General features: G+C 39.4%; 1 protein-coding gene across 3 annotated transcripts; it reads left to right on the forward strand.

Moving 5' to 3' along the window:
* The first annotated feature begins 2110 nt into the window (after nt 1–2110).
* Nucleotides 2111–21973, forward strand: Znf317 (zinc finger protein 317). 3 transcript variants are annotated; one of them, XM_050131815.1, is made up of 8 exons: nt 2111–2299; nt 6855–7024; nt 11619–12745; nt 13534–13667; nt 14129–14255; nt 15116–15211; nt 16495–16577; nt 18820–21973. In XM_050131815.1, exons 3-8 carry the CDS (start codon nt 12715–12717, stop codon nt 20137–20139), a joined length of 1791 nt encoding a protein of 596 aa, XP_049987772.1. In that variant the 5' UTR covers nt 2111–2299; nt 6855–7024; nt 11619–12714; the 3' UTR covers nt 20140–21973. The 3 variants fall into 3 exon arrangements, with proteins under 3 accessions (XP_049987772.1, XP_049987775.1, XP_049987776.1); XM_050131818.1 differs by lacking the exon at nt 13534–13667 and adding an exon at nt 13668–13761 and having other exon boundaries at nt 14995–15211; XM_050131819.1 differs by lacking the exon at nt 13534–13667 and adding an exon at nt 13668–13761.
* The last annotated feature ends 1774 nt before the right edge of the window (nt 21974–23747 follow it).

Below are 23747 nucleotides of genomic sequence, written 5' to 3' on the forward strand. Positions count from 1 at the left end.
TTTGTTTTCACATGAATCTGAATATTGTCTTTTCAAGTTTTGTGAAGTATTGTATTGGAATTTTTATGATAATTACATTGAATCTGTAGTTTTATTTTGATAGGCTGATAATTTTTTACACAACTCTATTAGTAACTTTCCTTGTTGTGACTACACAACAGACAAAAAGTAATTTAGAGTTGAAGAGTCATTTGCTTTACAGATTTTGAGGATACTGTATATTGCGGCTGGGAAATCCTGGCAGCGGGGTGATTAGGCAGCTTTTCATATGGCATCTGTAGTTAAGAAGTAGTGAACAATTGGGCAATGGTGGCACACCCCTTTAATCCCAGCACCTCAAAGGCAGAGTCAGGTGGATCTCTGTGAGTTCAAGGCCAGCCTAGTCTACAGAGTGAATTCCAGGACATCCAGGAATACACAGAGAAAACCTGTCTCGGGGAAAGAAGAGAACAAACAGAAGTGCAATTAGACTATCAAACCTCAAGTCCCAGCAGGCCAGGGGTGGCGCACACCTTTAATCCTGGCACTCCGGGAGCAGAAGCAGGCAGTTCTCTGTGAATTCGTCGCAGTCTTGTCTACAAGAGCTAGTGCCAGGATTGGCTCCAAAGATAGAGAGAAACCCTGTCAAAAACACAAACAAAAACAAAAAGACAACCTCCAGTCCCACCTACTCAAAGCTCCACTTGACAAAGGTTGCACAACCTTCTTGAATTGTTCAACCACATGAGCTATGGCTGTCATTCCACATTCAGACAGTGACAGGGTTCCAGCAAGGGCAAGGAAATCACTACTGGGGGTCTCAAATTCTACATGGTGACATTTTTAGCTTCAAGGTATTCTAGATGCTCATGATGAACATACATATTTTAGGTAAATTAAGTGATGTTTTGTGTATTATTGAATGAAAATAAATGAGTAAACTTATGAAAAAATGCTGACTGTCATAAATGAAGGATCCCTACTTCCAAAAAGAGAGAAATAATACACATGCACACCTACTTGGAAGATTCTTCCATCCTGAATGACTTCATGATGTTCAGTTTGGTGTCGTGGCCTATGCCAGGAGAATATGTTGCAAATGGAAAGATTATAGGGTCATGAGAGATTCATAATTTACGTGGAGTTAGAATATTGACCAAAAGCCAAATTAGTTTGAACAATTTACAGTATCCTCATTTTATTTCATTTCCCACCTCTGTGTTTGATTGAACAAGCTTTAAAAAAAATTCTTTAACATGTATTAGTAACAGATAAATAATTTCAACCAATCCAGAAACTAAGGATACTATTGGATAGTAACCCAGACATATAGCAGTTTTCTCTGCCTTTCTGCAAGGCAGCTATGCACCCCTTCCCCACCCGCCATCAGCATATATGTTAAAAGTCTTGATCTTTGACTTTATTCATTTTGCAACCAATGAAATCTCTTGTAGGCGGTTCTGTGGTGAAATTTGTCTTTTGTGACACTCTCAGTTGTTTCTAGGTCATGGTCACTGGTATTTGATTCATAATTTACGTGGACAAATGTGTCTAAGGCACGAGCTGTTTTGTGTGAACACTGTTTTTGAAATGGACATGTGATAGAATTGCTATTATTTGAGGTTGAAGTTTCTATTTCAGCATCTTAGCATGTTTATAAAATATCTTCTAAATAAAGTAGCCTGTCTTTGGGGATAGAGGTACGGATTATGAGTGAAAATTTGAGTTTGGTGATTGTATACACAATATTCAAAGTTGGAAAAATTACTGCTAACAGGTTGATGATTATAGAAAGAAGAAGCTGAGGACAGACGCATATAGCTCTGGGGCAATTAGAACTTGGTAAAATAGGTCCGATACACACACTCGGCTTGGGCATCCTTACCATGGCTGTCAAACTTAAGAACTACATTTCCCATAAACCAATTCGATTGCAAGTTTCTTCAATCAATCGGTTTCAAGTGGAGATTTCCCAGTTTTTTCAATCTGTTGGTTTCAAGTGGAGATTTCCCAGTTCCTCTAGAGGGCACGACGCATCAAAGGTATCGAACTTCATTTCCCAAAATGCACACCGTGAGCTTTTCACGTAATAAAGGACTAATGAAGTTCCGCGAGATTTCGGAGGCGGAACTGAAGTCGGAGCCAGTAACCCAAGGAAGCGATTGACATAAGACACGTGTGAGAATGTTTAGGGTTTTCTCCCATGTATATCTCTCGGAACCCTTATGTTCCCCAAAGCGTTAGGGATCTTTTCTGTGAATTTCCAGCTTTTCCTGCCTTAGCTGAGGATACTTCCGCTTCCTGGATTCCACTCAGTCCGGTAAGCACGGGTTTCCATCACTTAACCCTTTAGCTCCCGGAAGCAGAGGTCAGTAGGTATCTGGAATGAGGACACCTGAAACCTTAGGAAGGGCGTCCTTTGGTCCCCGTAGCTGGCGACCCAGGAGAATTGGGATTAGAACAATTAGGATAGGTGACAAAGGAAGGTTCTGCCGCCCTGGTTTTAAAGCTCTGTAGAGCGTGACCCGGCAGTGGGGTCCACGCCTTTAATCACCACACTCAAGAGGCAGAGACAGGCGGAGTCTCTGAGTTCAGGGCCAACCTGGTCTACAAGAGCGAGTTCCAGGGCAGGCTCCAAAGCTACAGAGAAACCCCGTCTCGAAAACCAAAGCCAAAACAAACAAACAAAAATTCGTAGAGCAAGGTGTTCAAGAGAGACAGAATGGCAGGAGTCGCTCTTAGCATGGGTTTTCTTTCTAAAACTCGTTAGTATGAGAGCACATTGTTTTTGTTACTGTTAAACTTGGAGAATACTTTTTCTATCTCAAATCTTCAATTACTTTATGCGTTTGTTGGGTGATACACTGCCAATTTAACTCAAAAGTTAGTTCGTTTAACACTGAAGTCACTTATGTTCTCCCTTCAGTTTTCCCCATGGTTATATCCACCCTTTATCCTTTTACAATAGACATGCAAAAAGGTCCATTTTCATACTCAAATTTACAATTAAAATGACAGCAACAAGTATATTCTCTGCAGAGGCCAAATTTTTGTTTGCCATCTAGCAGGTGACAACAGTATCCATCAACAATAAACATGATTGGAGAAGTCAGTGATAATGGTTGCACAATGATGAACGTACTAGGTGCCAGCTAATTGTACACCTAAATTAAAATAAAATGTTTATTTTATATTATGAAAAATGTAAAAAGTAAGCATTGAGTGACTTTACAAGCTAGACTATGATGGAGGTCACTAAACCTTAAAAGCTCATCTGCTCTTGTTATAGTGCTTGCCAATCTCCCCTGTAATTAACCATGCTGATTGGACTCTTCCCCAAATACATATTGCACTGTTATGTACTTTCATAAAAATCATGTTGTTCATGCTGATGCAGGTATGCCATTCTTGTAAGTTAGGGATTTCTTAGTATCTTGTCCTCAGCAGGTTGTCTTCATTTTTCAGCAGTGTTATATCTTATATTTTAAAATGAGATTATAAAATCCAAATCCTGGATTTCTTTTTCTGAGGTTTGTTGAATCTGTATATAAATCTTCAGAATGTTGGCATTTTTATGCAACCCGACTATTAATAACTGAAAACTTTGACCTTGGATGTCCAATTATATTTTCTTCAGATGTTGTACTTACTGAATTTGGCATCAACATTGTTGATAAAATATATTTCTACTACTTTAGTATACTGTTTTGGGTGTTATTCATAGATAGTTGTATCATGTGAATAAAATAAGTAAATATGTATGCTTTTGTGTTATACATACTTGCTATATTCTGATTTGTCTGGAGATTGATGAATTTGTATAAAAAAATCATAGGTGGTCCTGTTTCACTTCTGACTATAAATGAAATGAACTTCTTTGTGCTGGAATTTTTGACTTCTATGTTTATTTAGGTCAAGGAACTTGTCTTTCTGGAGGGGTTATTTTATTTTTATTTATTTATTTTGTCTATTGTTTCCCTTTTCCTCCTTTCTTTTTCTGATATATTGCTTGTAGTCTTTTACCGTCTTTCAGCTATTGATAAATTTAAGTACCTTGACTTAGCTAGTAAAATAATGGTAAGCTGAATGAATGAACAAATAACTGAGTTTTTGTTTGATTATTTTGTTGTTGTTGTTGTTGAAAGAATAGTGAAATTAAGACAAATGGCTTTCCAGTGGTACATTGAATTTGTATAGGTAACTAACTTATTTAGAAAGGACACCCTGTCTTGATCTTTGAACTTCAGTGTTTTGTGTGTATGTTTTATGGTAACTTTTCCTTTTCTATTTCAGGCTTATGCCAGTCATTCTCCTAAAATGAGGCAGAGGTTTTTCCTCCTATAAATCTGGAATATTTTGAGTAAGAATATCACCATTTATTGTGCATATTGATGCACCTTTATGATTTCAATATGGAGGAAGAAGAAGCAGGAGGATCAGCAGTTCAGGCCCAGTGCAGACTGCATGCATATCTGTAGGCCACCCTGGGCTTCCTGAGACCCTATCTGATAAGAACTGCAAATGGGCCTGGTGAGATGGCCCAGTGGGTGAAATAAATCACTTGCAGAGCAGGTCTGCCTGACAATCTGAGTACACATGTCAAACCCCATCACTCCTTAAAGGAAAATGGAAGGCTAAGACAGTAAAATGGGCTAGAAGTGCACTCACTTGTGTGTGTGTGTGTGTGTGTGTGTGTGTGTGTGTGTGTGTGTGTGTAGGGGAAGGGTTAACTATTCTAGAAAACAGAGCACTGCAGAAATAACAGACAGACCCTTACTTAACAAGGTGAAAGGAGACGACTAACTCCTTTGCTTGTCCTGTGACCTTCATGTGTGTGCCCAGACACACATACACACACTTTTTTGTCTTAAAGTTATAATCTTATTTTGTAGTCTCCCAATCTTCTGCTCCAGTGGCTTGAGTGCTGTGCTGGAGTTAAGGGGTTTTGCCATCATACCCAGATTGGGAAAACTTTATTTGATTAAAGCTGTATTTGACTTTCTGGAGGACTATGTTGCGTTCTTGTTTTATATTTTCTTATGATAAAAATTTCTTAAGGAGGTTATTATTCTCATAAAATGTTTAAGCTGTGTAATCAAACTTTGTTCACAATCACTTATGTTTTAATGTGTTCTATATATTCCTAATATTTATGTACTTAATCTTTTATTATTATTATTATTATTATTATTATTATTATTATTATAACAGGATCTCACAATGTAGTCCAGACTGGCTTCTCAAATTTATAATCTTCATGGTTCAACTTCTCTCTGTGCTGAGATTATAGAGGTGTGTGTACCACTCCTGGTTTAGATACTGTTTTTTTTGTTTGTTTGTTCGTTTGGTTGGGTTTTTTTTTAGACAAACATTAGAACTTTACTTAAGACAATCCATTTTATAGTATGTATTTTCTGTCTCATAGGTTTCTGACATTTTGTCTCTTTTTTAATGGGAGGGACAGGGTCTTTGAAGCCCAAGCTGGCCTTGAAGTTTTCAGCTAGCTGAGAATGGCTTTGAACTTTCCTGATCCTTCTACCTCAATCTCTCAGTTGCTGCAATTCCAGACCTGCTCTGGCTTCAGTATTTCTTTCTTCTTTTAAAGCTTGTAACACTATTTCATTTCCCCTGACTTAGACTAGACAACTGTTACATCCCCCAAATGGAAATGCTGTTTTGGGGTTTTGTACATTTTGTTTTGTTTCCTTTTGTTTTGAGACAATGTCTTATTCTGAAACTCTGGATGACATAGAACTCACTATATAGATCAGGTAGGCCTCATACTCAAAGATGCCTACCAGTCTTTCCCTCCCTGATTCTACAATTAAAGTTGTGCATCATCCTCTGTAAAGTATAGTCTCTTTTCACATATATATATATATATTTCTAAATATGATTATCGTATGTTATAACTCCATATTATGACTCCTTTGATATGTGGATTAATGTAATAGTTTCTTCTGAATTTTATTCCTCAACATTTTGATGGAAATATATCTCACTCTTCCTTTTGACTCATGAAACATGGCCTAAATGGCAACCAGGTATATTGATATATTGATTTACTGAGAATGCAACTCATTGTTTTGCCCTAGTCCATATCATAACAAAGAGAAAAATGGATTTGAATCATAGTAGAATTGAAGAAATGATAGCATATGGTCTTCTTCATCTTTGTGTACGTTTGCATGCATGAATAGCACTGATTGAAATATGCCCAACAAGGGCAAACTTCAGTAAAAGTGCCGTTCTCTGTTTAGTAGTTGCAATTAAATGTGAATACCCTGACACTGTTTTGTGCTTTCTTGGTAAATATTATGCCACTAAACTGTATCCCCAGATCTAAATTCTACTTTATTGGTTATTTGGGTCAACAAAATATACATGAATCTATCTTTTGTATATAGGATATGTATCATGTGTTTAAGTTTTTCATTGCTGTGAAGAGACACTATGACCACAGCAATTCTTACAAAGGAAACATTTAATTGGGTTGGCTTGCTTACAGTTTTGGAAATTCAGTCCATTTTTGTCATGGTGGAGCATGGTGGCATGCATGCAGATGTAGTACTGGAGGAATAGCTGAGATTCCTCCGTCTTGCCAGCAACAGGAAGTTGGCTCACAGACTGGGTGGTATCCTGAGTATAGGAAACATCCAAGCCTGCTCCCACAGTAACACACTTCCTTTAACAAGGCCGTACTCACTCCAACAAAGCCACACCTCCTAATATTGCTACTCCCTATTATGGGGGCCAATTGTATTGAAACCGCCAAAGAATTTATGTAATGCTTTTTATTTTCATGTTTTATTCTCATTGTATTGGGCTAAGAAGGGAAGTTTGAGTCATAGTTATAGATTTCTCTAATATTTCAGACAAGATTAGGATCCAGTCTGAGATCACCGTTCTACAAGGTTGACTGTGGCTGCAGGAGGCATTGTTCCTGGGAGAAGGAAGGGAAGCATGTGTGCAGTTGATCATGGAGGGTTGCTGTGCCAGGGTACCAGTTGGGATACTGGAAAATCCTCCACAAAGGCTACAGGTGGTAAGGCCCACAGTAGGTTCTGATAACAAATGGGATGCTGCAGTCTTAGTGGAACTGGTGGTCATGAGCATCCTCATGGAATTCTTGTCCTTTGGTCTGTTTCCTAGGTACTATTCTGTGTTTCTTCACAGAGACCAGAAAGGCTTGCTGCCTGATTTCTCCTTGGCTTTGCATCTCTGCTAATCTTTCAAACTTGCCTGCTGTGGAAACAGTCTTTTACATTTCTCCTTCTAAACTCTCTCAAACACCCCTCCCCACTCCTTCACATTCGTGGCTTATTTTCTCATTAATTATTAGTGCTTAGCTATATGAATGTACATAGTCTTCCTGAATATAGCCTGCTCAGTCCGTATGTTCCTGGTATGTGTGTTTCCAGGGATGACCGTTTGGCACTAGACAACCAGCTGCTTTTCTCTTCCCTAGGGAGGACCACCCCCGTGTTCCTGCTTTCCTCAACTGCCTGTGCATTGGTGTCATTCTTCGGCTCACATCTGAGCAGTCGTGATTGTGAGACTTGATGTGTGTAGATTTTTTTTTAAATATTTATTTATTTATTATGTATACAATATTCTGTCTGTGTGCATGTCTTCAGGCCAGAAGAGGGCACCAGACCTCATTACAGATGGTTGTGAGCCACCATGTGGTTGCTGGGAATTGAACTCAGAACCCCTGGAAGAGCAGGCAATGCTCTTAACCATTGAGCCATCTCTCCAGCCCCATGTGTAGATTTTTATATGCATAGGAAATAATCTCCTAGCAAGCTCTCTGATCTTCTGGCCATTTCAATTTTTCTGCACAATCTTCCTAAATGTTATCTGAGCCTTAGGTGCAGGAGTCTTTTGTAGATATATTTATTGGGTCTGGCCTCTGTAACTCTGTGTCTTATTGGTTGTGGTTTTCTATGGTAGTCTTTGTTGCAAAGAGAAGTTCTCTTAATGACAGGGAGGACTAGACTTACCTGTAAGTATAAGAATAAATGTTTAGAAGCCAGTTAGGGATTATGCTTTTCTTTTTAGTGAAGTGGTGGTTATAGGTTCTCCTCCAGCATCCATGACTTCACTAGCACTGAGAAGCTAGTTAGGTTTCCAGTACCAGTAATGGTTTCCCTCTAGTGGAGCAAGTCTTACGTTCATTTAGAAAGCTATTGGTTACTGTCAAGTATGCAACTATTGCTCTTTTAGGGTGTATTGCATTGTAGGGTCTTGTGGAATATGCGTCATAGCTGAGTAGGACTGTAGGTTGCTTCTCTCCCACCACAATTCTGTACAGTGAAAGCTATCCTGAGGAAGGAACTCAGGTCAGGTACAATTCAAGGGCCTCTGGACCCTTTGTCTCAAGTGTTTGGGACCTTCAGCAATGGGCTCTTATATTTGGGGAATGTCTTGGACAGCCTTGGTCAACAACACAAAAAGGATTCCCCTTGTCTAGTATGAGGGTTTTGGTTAGTGTAAGTAGGTGCAACATGAAACCATTTATCAAAATACAGAACAAAACTTGCTGGACTGCCCCAGACAGTGGAGGACAGCACCTAGCTGCCAAAGCTTGTTAGGTTTTTTAGAGTAGATGGCAACGAGAGGGGAGAGGTGTTCTTGAAACCTGGCACTGCCAGGTGTTTGGTATGGGGACTGTGTCAGACAGTGGTTGTACTGAGAGTTGTAGTCAGGAGCATTCAGTCAACCTTTAAGAGCCTCTGAGAAATTCTTTAGGTTTCTTCTTCCTGGCAAAATGTCCTCAGGTTGTAACTGAATCATCGTTATTAACACTACCATTGGGGGACCTGCTTTGTGACCTTAGGTGGTTTTTGGCTCTTGGAAGGAGCACATTCAGACCAGATGAGAAAAGTTCATTAAAAATGTCTGCATTTATTTATACACATATTATGTATGTGGACTATTGTTTTTTTAAGGTAAACAGTTAATAGTATGATTTCTTGTGGCTTTTTCAGACATTGTTATTGTTATTTACCCCACTTTCTTCATCTTCTTTATTTACCTCCCTCCCTGCTCCCTAAAAGCCCTCCTTTCTCATTCTGCCTGTCAAGTAGATTGCTTGCATTCTGCTATTCCCTTTTGCCCTCTGCCTACCATCTTCTGTATTTACCCTTTGCTCTTTCCCTAATTAGATCATTTGCCCACTGCTATTTACCTCTCCAATGCTCCCCAACCTCCCTTTTGTGGCAATAGCTTAGTTTTACTTTCCAGGTTCCTATAGTTACTATAGTCACATTAGTCACATTTGAAGATTTGGAGCTAGGAACGTCCAATGAGAAAGAACATGTGGTTTGTCTTTCTCGGTTCGGGTTTCCTTAATTCAATATAATATTTTCTAGTTCCATCTATTTACTTGTTCATGATTTCAATTTTTTTTTTTTTTTTGCTAAATAGTATTCTGTAGTAGATATGTACCAGTTATACACTTATCAGTTGTGGGACATCTAGGCCTTTTCCATATCCAAGCTATTGTGAATAAAGCAACATTGAACATGTCTAAACAGATATCTGTGGAGTTGGATGTCCACATTTCAGCATATGTCAAGGAGTGGGAAGACTGATCATATGATGAATTCATTTTTAGCTTTTTGAGCTTCTCATTAATTTCAGTAGTGACCACACTAGTTTGCAGTCCCACCAGCAGTGGATGATGGTCCTAGTTTCCTCACACTCCAACAAGAGGCATCTCTACATGTGGATATCCAGTTTTATAGCACTTTCTTCAACATATGCTTTTGGAGTGCTTGTCAAATATTAGTGGCTAAAGCTATGTATGCACATGTTTGTGTCTTTGATATTGTTCTATTCGTTTACACACCTGATTTGGTGCTATTACTATGACTCTGTTATACATAAGATTTGAAATTACAATCCTAACATTGTTCCTTTTAGTCATCATTGTTTTGGCTATCCTTTCATGGTTCCATATGAGTTTTACAATATTTCTTAATTCTTTGAAGAATATTGGAAGGCTTTTGATTGGTATTGTATTAATAGCTTTTGATATAATGAACAGTTTCATAATGTTAACTCTACTAGTCTATAAGCATAGGGTGTCTTTCCATTTTCTAGTGTCTTTCTGTCTCTTTCTTTAGAGGTGTAAAGGCTAGGTTTTTTATTAGATTCTTTATTTTCTTTGAGACTACTGTGAATGGGAGTGTATCCACGGTGTCCTCCTCTGTATGTTTTCTGTTGGTATATAGAAAGGTATTGATTTTTTCCAGTTGATTCTTTGTCCTGCCACATTGCTGAATTTGTTTATCTTTTCTAGGAGTTTTCTGGTATCATTTTGGGAATCTCTAATCTATAGTATCATATCATCCACAAATAAGGGTAGTGTGACTTCTTCCTTCACTATTTATATCACTTATATTTCTTTTTCTTGCCTATTCCTTGAGTATTTTGAGTACATTATTGAAAAGGAGTGTGGGTAGTGGATATCCCTGTCTGGTTCCTGACTTCACTAGAATTGCCTCTAGCTTTTCTCCACTTAAGATGATGTTGCACACTTAAGATGATGGTTGTCATGAATAATTTTTATTTGTGGTAATTCCTGGGGACTACATTCTCTGGGACTTTTATCATGGAAATTTTTTTAACATGCCTGTTCTCTATTTACTGAGATGATCATGTGATTTTTGTCTTTAAGTCCATTTATGTGGTTTATTACATTTCTTTGCTTATAAGCCATTACATAAATATGAAAGAAAAATGCAGGTTTACCCAGGAGAGATTGATTGGAGGGAGAGGGGAAATAACGTAATAACTTCAAAAACCTAATTTTAAATTCTAATTTTCAATTAAAATTATACATATCATCAGGGTAACATGATATATATATCCTATATATATAATATATATTATATATATATCATATATATGTGGGAATTAATGCTTAAGTTGAACTAAATATTTTTTCAAGCATTTGTAGTCATTGTAAAAATATCAAAACACTTTCTTCTAGGTTTTGAAATGTGTAATTTTTTATTGCTATCTGTAGTTATCCTTCTGTGCAATAACTTTTAATACTTTAAGTGTTGAGATAAAATAAGTGACTAGAAGTCTAACTCAGTAGGTAAGAACACTTGGTATTACAGAGGACTTTCATTTGGTCCCCAGCACCCTTGTGGCAACTTAGAACAGTTCCTCCAGTTCTAGCAGTATGATACTGTTTTTTTATCTCAACAAGCATCAGGAACAAATGACACATGCGTGCATGCAAGCAAAACACTCACTCATACACATGAAAATCAATTAGTTGCCAGGTGGTGGTGGTGCTCGCCTTTAATCCCAGCAATTTAAAGGCAGCAGAAGGCTGGCCTTGTGAGTTCAAGGCCAGCCTGGTCTACAAGCGCTAGTTTCAGAACAGGCACCAAACTACACAGAGAAACCCTGTCTCAAAAAAACAAAAAACCAAAACAACAAAAAGTGAGCCTTTTTTTTAAAGATGAAATAAAAGAAAACTTAGCCGTTATTCAGTTCAGTGGTGGTCCATACATTCACAATAGACTACATTTCCCCATGTAACTTTTGAAGTTTTCTGTAATTTTAAACTGAAACTGGGAATCCCTTAAAGAGTAACTCCTTACTTGCCTTTTCCACAGATCCTGGCAAAAGCATTCTGCTTTTTGACTTCATGAATCAATCTGACTTCATGAGGCTCATGTAAGTGAAATTGCACATCTGTCCTTCTTTGCCTTGCTAATGTCTCTTAATATAAATTTTTGTGTATGTGTCATAGAATGTATCAGAACTTTCTTTTTAAAGCTGGTTGATATTTTACACATTTCCTTATTCACATCTGTTGCGTACTCTTGTAAGATGTTTGCTTCTCCTGTTTTCCTCTCTATCCCTGCCCTTTCTCTCTCTCTCTCTTTCTCTCTTTCCTGTCTCTACTTCCTCAGTATCAAGGAGTACAAATACCTAAGCTCTTCAAGGCTGTTGAAGACAATCTTTATGTATTTCTGGCTTTTTTTTTTAAATAAAAAGATCAGGTGCGTGGACTTGTCTCGGTATTAAATGTGATCCCATTTATCAGTATGTCTGTTTTTATGACAAACCATGCTGTATTATTACTATAGTTTTGTAGTACAATTTGAGAATTGAAAATGATGGTACCTCTAATAGTTACTTTATTATTTAGAATATTTTATATTCAGAATTGTGTGTATGTGTGTGTGTATAGTTATAAAAGATATTGTTTACCTGATTTCTCTCACAGTCCATTTGTATTTGCTCATAGGAAGAGTTCTGATTTTCATGTAATAATTTTGTATTCTGTAACTTTACTGAAAATGTTTCCTGATGGAATTTTTAGGGTCACATATATAATACTATCAACTGTGGTTAAAAGTCCTTTAACTCCTTCTTTTCCTGTTTGTATTCCCTTGTTCTCCTTTATTTATATTATTTTCTAAGACTTCAAGTTCTATATTGAATAGGTATGGAGAGAGTGGGCATTCTTGTCTTGTTCCTGATGTTAGTGGAAATGCTTTGAGTTTCTCTATTTAGGTTGATGTTGGCCCACTATTAGACAGCTTATGGGTCAAGAAGAAATGCCAAGAAAAAAATTCAGAGTTCTCCTCACTAAGTAAGAGAGACAGCCTTTGAAGTCGCCCTGGGGCCAGCTGTCAGCTTTGAGAAGCAGTGCCTCCTCACATATGCCTGCACTCAGCTACGGCAGCCCGTGCCCCTTAAACGATGGCTGCACTTGGTCTGTCTCCCACATTTGGTAAGTTCAGCAAATGGGCATGTCTCTTTGCATGCCTCAGATAGAGGAGCTATGGATACGTAAGCTGTTGATGGTGATGGGTGAGCTGAATGGTGCTAGTGTGTATATATATATATTATATATAGGCATGTATGGGTTTGGGGCAAAGACGAGCATGTGTATAGTTCACATATATAATAAAGAAGAGAGAGGTGAAAATTGACCTCGTGATCGATTGTTTTGATAAATTTGAGAAAAGCAGTAACTTTACCTCTTAGGACTTCCTCACTCAGAAAATGGGACTATGTAGAGGTTGAATATCCCTAATCTGAAAATCCCAAATCTGCAACTTTGTGAGGATAGCTAAGATGCCACTTGTGAAAAATTCTATACCTTATCTCAAGTGACAGGTTGCAGTCAAACTAGCTGTGTTGGAAAAGTATCTAAAATGATCTTCAGCTATGTGTGTAACTATGAAGCATAAGTGAATCTTTTGTTTAAATATCTCATCCAAAGATACATAATTATATTTATGGAAAGATGCCAAAACTTTTTTTTTTTAAAGTACCTGAAGTAAAATATGGGCCTAAGCAACTAACTCATGTTCAGGATGCATTGCTGCTTGTGGTTGTGTATCACCGACATCCTCTTCTCTGTCTTTGTTTGTGAATAAGCAGGGGAGTGTATGGGGGTGGGATGGGGTGTGTGTGTGTGTGTGTGTGTGTGTGTGTGTGTGTGTGTGTGTGTGTGATTTGAGTATGCTTACTAGAAGGCAGATGAATTTAAAGGATTTTATTTTCTTGCCTTAGTTATATCCTCTCAGGGCTCTGCAGGTAGCCAAGAATCAGAACTTCCTTCAGAATACCATTCTTGTCAGCAGAATTCGGGTTTGTTTGCTTGCTGTGCTCCAGAGCCTAATACACCAACTCGTGTTTCTTCTCAGGTACATAAGACCTCAAGGCCCAAGGGTAGGACAAGTACAATTTAGGACACCCTACCATCACCGTTGCATGGATTTCTTTTAGATTCTTATCCAGGTCAGTGAATGCCTGATCAAGGAAAGTCAGATGGTTGTAATCATTAGGGAAGTGAAAAGGAGTGGATCATGTAGCAGGTGTTCCTCTCATGTTTGCACAGTGCTCGGAATCAATTGTAAGACAGAAAGTAAGTAAAGCTACAAGCTGTCAGCCACCCTAAAGGTGGAAAGCAATTTTCTTCTTATCAGTTGTACTTGAAGCAGTGAAACAGATCTGGTCTCAGAGGGAACAGACACTGTCACATACAGAAACCTTTAGCAGACTCTATCTTGATTTCACACATCAAATCTTCCATGCCCATGTTCTGCCTCTGTTGTTTTCCTGGGAGCTGGTTTCTCACTGACTTCGAATGTATCTTATATTCTAGGAGTGTGTGACATTTCAAGATATTGCTGTGGATTTTACTGAGAAAGAGTGGCCCCTGTTGGATTCTTCCCAGAGAAAACTATACAAAGATGTAATGCTGGAGAATTATAGCAACCTGACTTCCCTGGGTAAGGCTACCATGTTCACACACCTGTTTAGGGATAAGATGTTTTACCTAGTACTTGCCTTGACCCAAGACATAGGTGGGGTTTGTAGCAAAGTTAAGAACAAGCAGAACTGGTACCCAACCTTGTAGGTTTCTCCTGGAGGTTTTCAAGTATGTGACTGAGTTTAACCATAAATTTCTAAGGTTAGTGGTCCCATTCTTGTTGATGGAGAAGGGTCTATGAGCAAGGGAATTTACTGTATTGTGTTGTGATCTGAGTTCAAGTTCATAACAGCCATACACAAAGTTGGGTGTCATTGCGGATAACATGTAAAAATTCCACAGATATGGGAAGTGAAGACAAGATAATTGTTAGAGATTATTGGACCACAGCCTAGCTCCAAGTTCAGTAAGAGACCCTTTCTCCAGGGAATGAAGTAGGATGATATATTGGGATGCCCAATGTCCTCATATGGCCTCTGAACATGGACAAGCACACATAAAGAAAAAATAATATATTAAAATTAGCAAAATTTAAAATTGTAAAAATTTATTTTAAAAATTTTTCATTCTTGTTTGGGGTTGTAGTTCAGTGGTAGAGTGATTTTCTAGATAATGGCCCATTCCTAACACTTAAAACAACAACAAAAAAAGAAAACCACATTCTTTTGGATGGCAAATGTATAAGTATGAATGGATTTGGCTTTTATGGAAGATTTTTTTCTGTGTTCCTTAAAAAATGTGACATCATCATTTTGCAGCTCCTAAGTCTGCCATGTCCACCTTCAGAAAACTCTGAAGACCAAATTATTTCCCCTGGTGTGATGGGAGGGTTGTCCTCTGCACAGTCCCCCTTCCATATGTGTCTTTCCTGGCGAGTAGGGTATCAAGTTGGCAAACCCAGCCTCATCTCACACCTGGAGCAAGAAGAGGAGCTGAGGATGGAGGAGAGAAACATTAAATGGGGTGCTTCTCTAGGTGAGTAAACACAAGACACACAGATGTGATTTGGCTATCAGCTCTTCAGTGATTGGAATGGAGGGAATATATTGTTGCTTTCCTGTTTCTGTTAGAAAATCACCTGGAACATTATTTAATTCACTTATGTATCAATTCAGGAACATGGTGCCATCATCCTGGTACCAACTGTATTGTTTAAAACATGACAGATTGTTTTTGTAACTTAAGGGAAAAAGTTTATTTGGTCATAGTTTTAAGGTTTAGTCCATCATGGCAAGAATCACCTGGCAACAGTAACTGATCCCTTAGTATTTGACTTCTGGAAGTAGAGAGAGATAAATGATGTACTCAGCTCATTTTGTCCTTTTAATTCAATCTGTGCCTTGGCCTCCACCTAGCCTGTGGCATGCTGCTGCCCACATTTAGAGTGTGTCCTCAGTTGAAATTTACTTAGAGTCACTCTCATAGATACACCCAGGGTATGTTTCCATGGTCAGACTAAACCCAGGCAAGTTAATAATGAAGATTATCCTTGAGAGCGTGGTAGTATAACTGTAGTCAAAACAAATATCCCATTGTGAAATAGGAAGCAAGAGCTAGGAGAGGCCAGTGTTGGTGTTATTTAACTGTTTTTCTAGACAGGGTCTCACTGTAGACCAAACTGGCCTTGAACTCATGATTCTCCTGCCCCAGCCTCCTGAATGCTGGTGTCACATGCATATGTTACCATATCTACCTTTATGAGACAGCCTTCTGTTACAGGACATCACTAACTTTCTAAGACCAACTTGGTTCCATCTAAGAACAGTGTAATCGGTGGCCTATTACTTCACAATAGGCCCCACCCCTTTAAAGGTTCTGCAACTTCAATGTCACTGTCCTGAGGCCAACTCTAATACATGGACCCTTGAACAAATATGCTCAAAACATTAACATGGTTCGAGACCAGCCTGGTCTACAAGAGCTAGTTCCAGGACAGGCTCCAAAGCCACAGAGAAACCCTGTCTCAAAAAAAAAAAAAAAAAAAAAAAAAAAACATTAACATGGAAGCACATTTAATAATGCTAATTAGGACATAAGGAAGTGTTCTTTGTCTTACTATCTATCTGTTTCTTTTGACCTGTAGTTTCATCTCTGTGTTCCTTTGAATCTGGCATTATCATTTTATTCATTTTTATGTTCTTCCCTTGCGCCTTGTCTTTCCTGGTATATTGTTAGAATTTACAAAGAAGTCTACATTTCATTCCTATCATCTCACCTTTTTTGAATGAGCCAGGTTATCCAGTTTTGTTTTCTTTCAGATTCAGGAACTCCATCTCAGATAAAGTGGTCCATTGTTGTGGAAGATATTTTTGGTGAGGAAACATCTAATGGAGTGATATTGGTAAGATTTCCTTAGGATATGTCTTTGTCTTTCTTGAGAAGCCCAAGGCAGCCACTAGTCAGCTCACTGAAGAATCAGTCAAGTGACCTACTCTAAAGGAAACAGGAGTTCCACAGTGCCAAGCCACAGTTGTAACTTAGTACTGAGTTCCATTGAGCTGGTTCCACTGAAGTCTCTGTGAATACCAAGTTCTAAGAGTGCTTAGTTTCTTTGTATAAAATGTCACTTAGCATAGACTGCATACAACCTGTACATATCTTAGTATATGTTCTACATTATTGTTAGATTACCTATATCACCTAATACAGTGTGGTATGTAAAATCTGTAAATAACTTTATTACTATATTGTCTAGATAATGACGGAAGTTTATGTGTGTTCAATATTAATATAGTTATATTTGTCTTTAAGTAGTCTGAGTCTGAGGTTGCCAAAATCTTGATATTGAACTCATTGACACTTAAATTGAGACACACTGAATTGTCCATTTCAGCAGGATCCCAAATCTAGCCCCAGACTTTCTCATTTAGAGTTCAGATGTAACACCCGGTTTTGGTGTTACACCCTCGGTACAGTTCACGCGCAGCTGTACCGAATGCGAGTCTGGGCAAGGGCCTGGAGATTGAACACAAGACACAGAGACCAGGGTCATTCGATAGGAGATCAAGCGAATGCCGTTTATTCAGACTTGGGGAAGCCCTTTTCTACCTAACTGCAGCACAAAGATCTCACCACCCAGGGAGGTGGGAAATAAACACACAGGAAACTTAGTTAACAATGGAGAAGATTGCCTGTAGCTAAATCACCAGGTGGGGCAGGGATAGCACGGAAACACACAGGAAGCTTAGTTAACAAATAACAAACTGTCCCCGCCAATGCACCCCAGGAATAAGGGAGACCAGGGCCCTACATTCAGATAAATAAATATTTCTATAACATGTGATGGAGATTAATTTGGTTTTAAGTACTGAACAAAGTTTGCTTGCAAAAAAAAAAAAAAACTTTATAGGGTACTACACATGAAGCTTTATGCTACAGTAGCCACATTTCCTGCTTTTTTTTAGGATTTTTTTCTTTATTTTTAATTAAAATTTTCCACCTCCTCCCCGCCTCCCATTTCTCTCCCCCTCCCCCCTCCCCCCTCCTCCTTCCTCTCCAGTCCAAAGAGCAGTCAGTGTTCCCTGCCCTGTGGGAAGTCCAAGGTCCTCCCCCCTCCATCCAGGTCTAGGAAGGTGAGCATCCAAACTGACTAGGCTCCCACAAAGCCAGTACAGTAGGATCAAAACTCAGTGCCATTGTCTTGGCTTCTCAGTCAGCCCTCATTGTCCAGCACGTTCATAGAGTCTGGTTTGATCACATGCTCCATCAGTCCCAGTCCACCTGGCTTTGGTGAGCTTCCATTAGATCAGCCCCACTGTCTCAGTGGGTGGGCGCACCCCTCTCGGTCCTGACTTCCTTGCTCACGTCTTGAGTGAGGTAACCCTGCTTTTATTTTTTTAACTAAGACAAGATCTTGTTGTTTAACCCAGGCTAGTTGGGTACACAAAGGTCTTGTGCTTTAGCCTTCCGAATTGGGTTACAATAGAGTGCCACCACCACTTCAAGCCTCCTTTTATCTTTGATAAAGCTCAGATGAAAGAGAAGCAATGACATCTTTGGCCATTCAATTTGTTTGGGAACTATTGCTGTGATAAAACACTGTGACTAAAGGCATTTGTGAAGGAAAGGGCTATTTAGCTTACACTTCCACATTCATAGTCTGTCACTGAAGACAGAAGAGGAACTCAAAACAGGGAGACAGAAACTGGTGGCAGAGGTTATGGAGTGGCGCTGCTTACTGGCTTACTCTCCAAGGCTTGCCTAGCCCGCTTTTTTAAAGAACCGAAGACCATCAACCCAGGGATGGCACCACTAAAGTGGGCAGGCTCTTCTCCATTGATCACTAACTAAGAAAATACCCTACAGTCTTGCCTATAACCCCATCTTATGGAAACAGTTTCTTAACTGAGGTTCCTTCCTCTCAGATGACTTTATAGAACTATTCAACACTGTCATAGTAATATGTTTCTGTTGGTGCTAATTTATTCAGAGATAATGTTTAAAGAGGCTGGGCCTATAGACTTATGTTAAAGCCCATACTCTGCATTTACTAGGCCTTTGGTTTAACCATCAGCACCAAAAACATAAAATGAAATAAGGGGTGTTATAAATGCCAAAGTCAGCTCTCATTTCTTAACCAACAGGAAAAATCTCATCTTTTGGAGAAATCATCTGATTTCGCCCATTTACTTGATGTCTTCAGTATTGGCCCTCACTTAAGTCAGCCAGTTGGAAGACCTGTAAACAAGAGGCCCTGTCACCGCCACAGCTGTGGAGTTGCTTTCAAGAAGAGGACTCACCTGCCGCAGCACATGAACTTGTATGATGGGAGAAAAGTGCATGAATGTCACCAGTGCCAGAAAGCCTTCACCACCAGCGCTTCTCTTACAAGGCATCATAGGATTCACACTGGGGAGAAGCCTTATGAGTGCAGCAACTGTGGCAAAGCCTTCAATGACTCCTCAGCTCTAAGGAGCCACGCAAGAACTCACCTGAAAGAGAAGCCCTTTGACTGCAGTCAGTGTGGTAACGCCTTCCGGACTCCCTCTGCTCTGAAGGTACACATGAGAGTTCACACTGGTGAAAGACCCTACAAATGCGATGAGTGCAGCAAAGCCTACGGCAGGAGCTGCCACCTCATAGCCCACAAGCGGACACACACTGGGGAGAGGCCCTATCAGTGCCAGGACTGCGGAAAGGCCTTCCAGCACCCCTCCCACCTGAAGGAACATGTCCGGAACCATACTGGGGAAAAGCCTTATGAGTGTACACAGTGCGGCAAAGCCTTCCGTTGGAAGTCCAACTTCAATTTGCATAAGAAGAACCACATGGTCGAGAAAAGCTATGAGTGCAAAGAATGTGGAAAGTCCTTCAGTGACCTCCTATCAAGGAGGAAACACATGAGACTTCATATTGTAAAGAAACCAGTTGAGTGTTGCCAGTGTGGGAAAACCTTCCGAAACCAGTCTATCTTGAAGACACACATGAACTCTCACACTGGAGAGAAACCTTATGGCTGTGATTTCTGTGGAAAAGCCTTCAGTGCAAGCTCCAACCTCACTGCACACAGAAAGATACACACTCAGGAGAGACACTATGAATGCCCTTCCTGTGGGAAGGTCTTTGGTGATTACCTGTCACGGAGGAGGCATATGAGCATTCATCTTGTCAAGAAGCATGTGGAATGTTGTCAGTGTGGAAAAGCTTTCAGAAACCAATCCACCCTGAAGACTCACATGAGAAGCCACACAGGCGAGAAGCCATATGAATGTGACCATTGTGGGAAAGCCTTCAGCATAGGTTCCAACCTTAATGTACACCGAAGGATTCATACCGGGGAAAAGCCCTATGAATGCCTTGTTTGTGGAAAAACCTTCAGCGACCATTCATCCCTTAGGAGTCATATGAAAACCCACCGGGGAGAGAAGCTCTTTGCCCCATCCATGTGGAAAAGGCTTCAGTGAGTACTCAGATGTAAAGGAAACTTGACAGGTTTAAGAAGTCACAAATCTTTCATGAACTCTCCACATAAAAAACGCAAAAGGTCACATGGAACTTGGGATAAATCCAGTTTGTGGGAAAATTGAAAAGACTTGACTTGGTATTCAGCACTTGTGATCTCTGTGAGAAAACAGGGAATTGGGAAAATTTTTGTATTGAGTATCAAGAAATTTTCAGCATAGTTCATAATCTGAAACTTATGAGAATTTAGGAGAGACTATTCAACTTGAGTGTTTAGTGATAAAAATCAGCAAAAGTTTATGGGCACTCCAAAGTGAATCTTTATCGCTACAGTGACTAGGGAACTCTTTCCTCATCTCGCGTTTGTCCCATGGGTAAGAAATCAGAGTAAAGAGAACAATCTCAGGAGTAACACACAGGAAAAACTGGATAAAGAGGTGAGCAAGCTAGCCAGCCTGTTTATTGTTGGCTCACAAGCAAAATGCTTGTTCTTTTAAAAGGCAAAAGGCATCTGGAAAATATCCTCCATGGCACTGACATACACGCTTTTGTAAAAATCTTTTTCAGACAGTATTGATTCTCAACCTGGGGCAGTTTTGCTCTTCAGAGCATTTGTCAATATCTGGATAGATTTTTGGTTTGATAATGGGGAGAGAGGTATGACAGGCATATAGAAAGATGACATCAGTATACAACGATATCATTGTATCAAGTAGCCGACAAATACACAAAAGTCATCCATGTCAAAGAATTATGTGTAGTACTATACTATAATCGTGCTGAATTTGAAGCTATCATTCATTCCTCAACTATTATGACCTCTGTGAATACTCAGATTTGGAGAAATTTTTGCAGCTTTTTAACAGAAAAAAAAAATACAATTCAGTTATTTCTGGAAATGTGTGAAAACATACACTTCTGCTAACTCTCTGTGAAAATGTTAATAGCCATAGTCTCCTTGTGTCTGAATGTAGAATTAATTGTATTTACAAGTCTTTCATAATGACAACATAATGATCTTTTTATTTTTAGAGTTACAATCTTCTGAATAACTCTTAGGCCTCTTTACAAATGGTATGTAGATACTATTTTCTTTGGAAAACTTAACCTGATTTAGAACTCTGTTATGTTATGTACTGGGTAATGTGAGTATTTTTGGTACCTGTGTCAAATGCATTGTGATTAAAGCGCGAAGCTTCCTAATGTAGGTCCTTTGGTTGCTTGTGACTTTCTGTCAGAAAGAGTAACAGAATTCTAGTTGCTTCCCCAGTATGCATTTTAAACTCCCATAACAGAAGAATCACAGTTTTATTTGATGAGTAAATGGTGCTACTATAAGAAATCATTTGCAGTTTTTCTTGCAACTAGGACTTTCTACATTCTTTTTTGTTTGGTTTGGTTTGGTTTTTTGTTTTTGTTTTTGTTTTCAAGACAGGGTTTCTCTGTAGCTTTGGAGACTGTCCTGGAACTCACTCTTGTAGACTAGGCTGGTTTCAAACTCACAGAGATCTGTCTGCCTCCCAAGTGCTGGGGTTAAAGGCATGCGCCACCACCCAGAAGTATTCTCTACATTCTATGACCCTGAACATTGATAAACAGAGGTCTTTGGCTTTCTGAGAAAAAGATCTTGGAGAAAAAAAAAGTCTGATTTTTTTTTTTTAATTCATTGTGTGACCCAGAAGATAAAAACTACAGTCTAAAGAGGACACTCTAGAAAAGTCACAGTAATCCCAATCTGTACTGTGACTTCTGAAAGACTTTACAGTGGTGCTCAATTTATTGTACCTAGACTTTCTATTACCTGAGAAAACAATAAAATTCATTACAAGTTTACAAGGGATGGATATTTGTTTCTCTGTTGGCTTTCCTGGTTGGAAGTAAGTTTTCTACCCTCTTGGTTGCTGGCCAGAAACCATACCACATTATCTGGAAAGTTAATCCCTGCTACCTTTATGTAAGGTTTGAGTGAGTACTCTTCGAATTTTTAGACACAGACTTTTAAGTACTTTAAGTCAAGTATTCATGTGGTATTATTGATGTGCTATGCTTTTGATAGCACATCACTTCAGGGTACTGTAGTAGTGCATCCCAATAAACCTATTATACAATCAAAAATTAAGTCATTCCATCATTAGATCCAGATCCCTGCAACAATGGAGTGAAGCCCTCGTATTTCCGTTGTAAATTTATAAACTTGAAAATCTTAAATGGATCTCGCAGATACCGGTTTTCATAAAACCCCAAAGAAGAAAATGTCAACATTTCCATTTCACACGTTGGCATCTGAGACAAGAAGTTTGGGTTCCTAAAACCCACTTATTAGCAAGTATTTCTTAGGATTTAAACCCTGATGCCTGCCTCTTTTATGATTGTTGAAGGAGCAGCAGGGCTGCGTTCCAGGAGCCCTGGCTCCCTCATGGCTAGCTTTACCCGAAATAATTACACGGAAACTGTATTCTTTTAAACACTGCCTGGCCCATAAGTTCCAGTTTCTTATTGGCTAGCTCTTACATAGCGATCTAACCCATTTCTAATAATCTGTGTAGCCCACGAGGTGGCTTACCAGAGAAGATCTTTTTTTTTTTTGAAGATGCATTTTTTTTAATTTTTTTTATTTTTATTATTGAGAAAAGGAAAAAAAGTTTCCACCTCCTCGCAGCCTCCCATTTCCCTCCCCCTCCTCCCACTCTTCTCCCCCTCCCCCCACTCCCCTCCCCCTCCCTCTCCTGTCCAAAGAGCAGTCAGGGTTCCCTGCCCTGTAGAAAGTCCAAGGTCCTCCCCCCTTTGTCCATGTCTAGGAAGGTGAACATCCAAACTGGCTAGGCTCCCACCAAGCCAGAACATGAAGTAGGATCAAAACCCTGTGCCATTGTCCTTGGCTTCTCATCAGCCCTCATTGTTTGCCATGATCAGAGAGTCTGGTTTTATCCCATGCTTTTTCAGTCACAGTCCAGCTGGCCTTGGTGAGCTCCCAATAGATCAGCCCCACTGTCTCAGTGGGTGGGTGCACCCCTCGTGGTCCTGACATCCTTGCTCGTGTTCTCCCTCCATCTGCTCCTCATTGGGACCTTGGGAGCTCAGTCCAGTGCTCCAGTGTGGGTCTCTGTCTCTATCTCCATCCATCACAGATGAAGGTTCTATGGTGATATGCAAGATATTCGTCAGTATTGCTATAGGATAGGGTCATTTCAGGTTCCCTATCCTCAGCTTCCCAAGGGACTAACTGGGGAGAAGATCTTAACCTGCGTCTGTCTGGAGTGGGAGAATCATGGCGACTCCCTGACTTAGCTTTCTTTCTCCCAGCATTCCGTTCTGTTTACTCCACCTACCTAAGGGTTGACCTATCAAGGGGCCTAGGCAGTTTCTTTATTAGTTAACCAATGAAAGCAACAGATAAGATACAAGACCCACCTCCATATGATAGCATTATTCTTTAATACCTAAGACTGAAAGATAGTTTTCAAAATTCTTACTGTGGTGAGGTGTTCCTTGTTAGGGCACCTGATGCATTTGTTGCTGTGTATTGGGTAATAGCAGCTAAAAAGAAAATGTTACATATGGTGCTGGAAGGCAATAGGGAGCTTATATAGCACTCGGGATTAGAAAAAAA

The sequence above is a fragment of the Alexandromys fortis genome, unplaced genomic scaffold (assembly GCF_014885135.2).
Source record: "Alexandromys fortis isolate MF-2015 unplaced genomic scaffold, M_Fortis_MF-2015_v1.1 scaffold_350, whole genome shotgun sequence".
Classification (NCBI taxonomy): Eukaryota; Metazoa; Chordata; class Mammalia; order Rodentia; family Cricetidae; genus Alexandromys; species Alexandromys fortis.

What these genes read in the sequence shown, in the direction of transcription:
- Znf317 (XM_050131815.1), top strand. Translation starts at nt 12,715, where the DNA reads ATGGCTGCACTTGGTCTGTCTCCCACATTTG. An exon ending in CAACTCGTGTTTCTTCTCAG is followed by an intron (nt 13,668 to 14,128) that starts GTACATAAGACC and finishes CTTATATTCTAG; the next exon opens with GAGTGTGTGACATTTCAAGA. An exon ending in TAAATGGGGTGCTTCTCTAG is followed by an intron (nt 15,212 to 16,494) that starts GTGAGTAAACAC and finishes GTTTTCTTTCAG; the next exon opens with ATTCAGGAACTCCATCTCAG.